The sequence below is a fragment of the Arachis ipaensis genome, chromosome B03 (genome assembly GCF_000816755.2).
Source record: "Arachis ipaensis cultivar K30076 chromosome B03, Araip1.1, whole genome shotgun sequence".
Lineage (NCBI taxonomy): Eukaryota > Viridiplantae > Streptophyta > Magnoliopsida > Fabales > Fabaceae > Arachis > Arachis ipaensis.
In genome coordinates, this window is record NC_029787.2 from 13,961,129 (window position 1) to 13,967,006 (window position 5,878).

At 50.7% G+C, this 5,878-nt stretch overlaps 1 protein-coding gene across 1 annotated transcript; it reads right to left on the reverse strand.

The window, feature by feature from the left end:
• On the reverse strand, positions 2,914-4,346 carry LOC110269384. Its single transcript, XM_021117175.1, has 2 exons — positions 3,742-4,346; positions 2,914-3,700 (listed from the first exon to the last, which is right to left on the reverse strand). Exons 1-2 carry the CDS (start codon positions 4,344-4,346, stop codon positions 2,914-2,916), a joined length of 1,392 nt encoding a protein of 463 aa, XP_020972834.1.

The following is a 5,878-nucleotide window of genomic DNA, read 5'->3' on the forward strand; positions in this document are numbered from 1 at the left end:
TCTTCAGTCACGATTGCTAAGGATGAAGCTGCTAAATTCAAGAAGAAGTATAAAGACACCGTTAAGCAGGGGAAGAACGCTATCTTGATGACTGAAGAGGCTCTGAAGGCACAAGTAAAGCTCCTGGCTCCCGACTTTGACACCTCTGCCGTTGGCGTCTTTAAGACCATCAAGGATGGCAAAATTGTTGATATCCCAAAGAAGTGACTTGTATATCTGTAATGTATATTTTGTAACTTGTAATCCTTCCTTGCGACCTTTTTAGACTTGCGTATTTTCTGCCTTTGATGACAATGTTTGTTTGCCGTTTTGTCGGCGTTTACTATTTCTTGTTTTCTTTACCGTTTGTTGGTATTAACTCGTTTGTTCGCGAATGCCTTGTTGTTTAGTTGGTAATTGGCAAAGCCGGGACAAGGCTTTTACCGTTTTAGTAGCCGCGTTATAGCGTTTGTTTTTGTGGTCCTTGGGGTGATCAGCCCCGAGTCTGTTTAATCGTTACGGCGCCTTACTTAGCAACACGAAAAGCAAAATAATAACAAAAGATGACGAGTAGTAATGGTAACAAGCTTAACTGAGATATGATAAAAGATGACAAGTAATTCGTCGTAAGGCGTTCTTACTAAATCAGCGGGTCTACTCTATGAGTAGAATCTTCTCAGGTTACTCGAGTTCCACGTTCTCGGGACCTCCTTGCCATCTAGTCGTTCCAACTTGTAGGCGCCGTTGCCGATCACTTCTTTCACCCTGTAAGGGCCTTCTCAGTTGGCCGTCAGCTTTCCTTCCCCGGGTGCGGGGCTCCAATATCATTGTGCCTTAGGACCAGGTCATCTCGCTCGAACTTTCTCTTGAGTACCTTGGCGTTGTAGCGTAAGGCCATTCTTTGCTTTAGCGCTGTCTCTAATAAGTGGGTCATCTCCCTGGCCTCATCCACCAAGTCCTTTTCAACTGCCTCCTCGATTCATCCCAAGAGTAGTCGCAGGCTCGGCTCGCCGATTTCCACGAGTATTATTGCGTATACCCCGTAGGTGAGTCAGAAAGGCATTTTCCGGGTGGCCGATTGTTGGGTTGTGCGGTAAGACCAGAGGTCCGAGGCCAGTTCATCCGCCCATGCTCCTTTCCTCTGGTCGAGTTCTTGTTTGCGGCCTCCACTTGTCCATTGGTCTGGGGGTGCTCTACTGACGAAAACTCTTGTTTTATCCCCAAACCGGCAAGGAATTCTCCAAATTTTTTTATCGGCGAACTACATCCCGTTGTCTAAGATGACGGCTTCTGGGATGCCGAATCTTGCTATTGTCTGTCTCCATACGAACTTTTGACAATTCATTGTGGATATGATGGCCAACGGCTCTGCCTCTATCCACTTCGTATAGTAGTCAATTGCCACTATTAGGTACTTGACTTGTCCCGGTCCAACCGGGAAGGGTCCTAATAGGTCAATTCCCCATTGCGAGAAAGGTGGGAAAGTCATGAGAAAGTGAAGCTCGATTGCTGGTGCTTTGTGGAAGTTGGAGTTTTCCTGGCATCTCTTGCACCTTCTCACGAACTCCTTAGAGTCCGCCATCAGGGAGGGCCAGTAGTATCTGGCTTTGATGAGCTTCCTAGCTAGGGCCTTCCCTCCGATGTGGTGACTGCAACATCCTTCATGGACTTCTCGGAGAACGTACTCCGTTTGGTCGGGGTGCAGGCATTTCTGCAGTGGTTGGCTAAGTTCTTTCTTAAACAACTGGCCATGTATGATTGCATACTTGGCTGCCTCTCGTCTTACTGTTTTGGCCGCCTGCTCGTCGCTGGGGAGCTTGGCCTTTTCCAGAAATTCGGTGATCGGGTCCATCCAACAAGGCTGTGACTGGGTTAGCTGTAGCACCACTGCTGGTTCTTTCATCAAGCCTTGAATGAGGGACCGGTTGCCAGTCCCTGGTTTTGTGCTTGCTAGCTTGGACCAGGAGGTCTGCCGTGTGTTCCTTTCTCTCGGGACGTGTTGGATCGTGACCTCCTCAAACTGCTTGCTCAATTCCTTGACTTTCTCCAGGTACTTCTATAACATTGAATCTTTGGCCTGGTATGTCCCATTGATCTGAGAAGTAACGACCTGCGAGTCACTACACACTTCCAGTCTTGTGGCTCCGACTTCCCTTGCTAGAGCTAGGCCGCCCAGCATGGCCTCATATTCCGCTTGGTTGTTTGACACCGGAAAGTCGAATTTGATTGATTGCTCGTATATAACTCCAGTTGGGTTTTCCAGGATGATTCCTGCTCCTCCGAACGATTGGTTAGATGCTCCGTCAACGTGGAGCTTCCACCGTGTACTCGGCGCCTCGTCCAGGTCCCCTGTTACTTCTACCAAGAAATCAGCCATGACTTGAGCCTCGATTGCATGCCTGGGTTCATACTGTAAGTCATATTGGGAGAGTTCGACAACCCAATTCATCATTCTACCTGCCAAGTCGGGCTTCTATAGTACTTGTCGAATTGCCTAATCCGTCCTGACGATTACTCGGTGTCCTTGGAAGTACTGCCGCAGCCTGGGCGACGATGTCAGGAGTGCATATGCCACTTTCTCCAACTTGCTATACCTTAGCTCTGCCCCTTGTAGTGACTTACTCACAAAATATATCGGTTGCTGGGTCTTCCCCTCTTCTCGCACTAAGACCGCTGCCAGGGCCTCGTCGGTCACTGACAAGTACAAGTATAGCGTTTCTCCCTTCTTAGGTCTTGCGAGAACAGGCGTTGCCGAGACTATTTGTTTGAATTGCTTGAAAGCTTCCTCACATGCCGGGGTCCACTCGAATGCGATTCCCTTCTTCATTAGGTTAAAGAAAGGTAGAGCCTTGGCCGTCGACGCGCCGAGAAAACGGGATAGTACTGTGAGTCTGCCCGCCAACCTTTGGACATCTTTCACACTTCCCGGGCTCTTCATCTGAAGGATTGCATCGCATTTTCCGGGTTGGCATCCACCCCTCGTTGGGTTATCATAAACCCCAAGAACTTACCGGCTTCGACGGCGAAGGCACACTTCAGCGGATTGAGCATCATTACGTGCTGACGAATAGACGCGAAGACGCTTTCCAGGTCACTTAAGAGGGCCTCAGGCCTGGCGGTCTTGACCAAGATGTCGTCTACGTATATCTCTACCGTCTTGCCGATGAGGTCCCTGAAGACCTTGTTCATCAGCCTTTGGTATGTGGCTCCCGCGTTCTTCAGTCCGAACGGCATGACTTTGTAGCAATATGTCCCTCCCGGCGTTATGAATGCCGTTTTCTCTTCGTCTGGCGGGTTCATCGGTATCTGATTATACCCGGAATAGGCATCCATGAAGCTCAGATATCGGTAGCCTGCCGTTGCGTCGACAAGCGCATCGATATTCGGCAGAGGGAAGGAATCTTTGGGACATGCTTTGTTAAAGTCGGAGTAATCCACGCACATTCTCCATTTTCCGCTAGGTTTTTTAACCAGAACCACGTTGCAAGCCAAGTCGAGTAATCGAGTTCCCGAATGAAACCCGCTTCTAGTAGGCTGGTCGTCTGCTTGGCCACCTCTTCTGCCCTTTCTTGGGACATTTTTCTCCTCCTTTGGGCCATTGGCTTTGCCTCCGGTCTCACGGCCAGCTGGTGTGACATGAACTGGGGGTCTATACCCAGCATGTCGGCCAGCGTCTGGGCAAACAAGTCGCCATTGGCTCTGATCATCTCTATGAGGGGTTCTTTTAGGTCACAGGGTAGATTCCTGTTTACAAAGGTAAACTTCTCGTCTGAATCGCCGACCTTGAACTTTTCAAGATCTCCCTCTGGTTCCGGCCTGGGTTTGTCATCAACCCTGTCGTCTAGGTCAGCGAGAAATACACCGGATGCTTCTTTAGATTTCTTTCTCAGGGAGAGGCTGGCGTTGTCGCATGCGACTGTTGTCTCTAGGTCTCCCCTGATGGTCCCAACTGACCCGTCATCAGCTACGAACTTCATTAGCAATAGCTTGGTAGAAATCACCGCCCCAAATTCGTTAATGGTCTTCCTCCCCAAGATGAGGTTGTAGGCCGTCGAGTCTCTTAAGACCACGAACTCCGCCATTAGCGACCTCTTCCCCCTGCCTCTGCCTATGGAGACCGGGAGGGAAATTACGCCATCTGGCTTGATGAAGTTATCACATAGGCCTACCACGCCGTGCTGGTTACCTCTGAGGTCGGTGTCTCGTAGGCCCAGGGCGTCAAAAACATTGCGAAACATGATATTAGAATCAGCTCCTGTGTCCACCAAGATCCGCTTTACTAGGCCGGTGCCTACCCTGGCCGTGATCACCATCGGCGGACTCTCCGCAACCTCATCGAACCACTGATCCTCGGGGACAAAAGACATCGAGGGCAACCTGCGAGAGGTCGGTACAAGGCCAGAGGACATAGCTAGAACCTTGGTGTCCTTCTTACTGGCCGACTTTGACCTGGGAGGGACATCCCTTCCTATCAGTCTATCACCACATTCACCACGGTGAGGGCATGCTCCGTGTCCTCCTCGGGTTTTCGTCTCTGCTTTACGGCATGGCTTTTGTCCTCGGTTGACTGGTCCCTCCTCCTAGGTTCCCTTATTAGGTGGGCGAACTCGGCCAGCTTCCCTTCTCGAATGGCCTGCTCCAGAGCGTCCTTCAGGTCAAAACAGTCTTGGATTTTGTAGCCATATCCCTTGTGATAATCACAATAGAGGTTCTTGTTTTCTCCCGTCCTATCCCTGAGTTGTCGGGGCTTCGACAAGATGCCCTTGTCAGCAATTTGCTGATAAACCTCGACAATTGGAGCCGCTAAGGGGGTGTAGTTGGTGAACTTCCTAACACGGGGAAAGGGTTTGAAAGTCTTGGGCGTTCCTCCGTCTCTGGAGTGTTCCTTGGACCTCTCACCGTCACCGGATGGGCGGGTACTAGGGTACGCGGACTGCCATTTATTGGCTGCTATGACCTGACTTACCTCTTCATCATTAATGTATTCCCTGGCTATGTTCTGGATTTCCTGCATTGTCCAGATAGGCTTGGTGGTGAGGTGTTTTTGGAAATCCTCATTTAGCAAACCGTTGGTCAAGCATAAGCTTGCCACCGAGTCAGTTAAGCCGTCTATCTCGAGGCACTCATCGTTGAATTTGTCCAAGTATTTTTCTGGTCGGCTCGCCGTTTCGCTGCGTCACCCCTAGCAGGTTAATCGGGTGTTTCGCTTTGGCGATGCGCGTGGTGAATTGGGCCAAGAAAGAACGACTGATGTCGGTAAACGTGGTTATGGAGCCCTGGGGGAGGGCATTAAACCAACGAATCGCCGGCCCGGCTAAGGTTACCGGGAAAGCCCGGCATCTTACTTCGTCGCCTACCCCTTCCAGGTTCATTCTGGCCTCGAAGGCCGTTAGATATTCTTGGGGATCTTGGGTACCGTCGTACCTCATATCTGTCGGCTTGTTAAAGTGCTTTGGTAGTCGCACTCCAAGGATCGAGTGGTGGAAAGGGGTTGCCCCCATGACCACCGGTTGCCTTTCCCTGCCCGGCATCCGCCTACCCCTTCCAGGTTCATTCTGGCCTCGAAGGCCGTTAGATATTCTTGGGGATCTTGGGTACCGTCGTACCTCATATACCTCATATTGTTAAAGTGCTTTGGTAGTCGCACTCCAAGGATCGAGTGGTGGAAAGGGGTTGCCCCCATGACCACCGGTTGCCTTTCCCTGCTGTGTTCTCTGTTAGGCCGGCCTCTCCTCATCCTTTCTTGGCGGTGCACTTGATGTGGTCGGCTTCTTCTTCTTCGTCCTCTGTCGCTTTCCCAGTCTTCTTCTTCGGTGTCTCTCGTTGGCGATCGGTTGTAGACCAGTGGGTCTCGCCTTCTCCTTGGCACCTCTCTGCTCTCCTGGCTTTCTGATTCTAT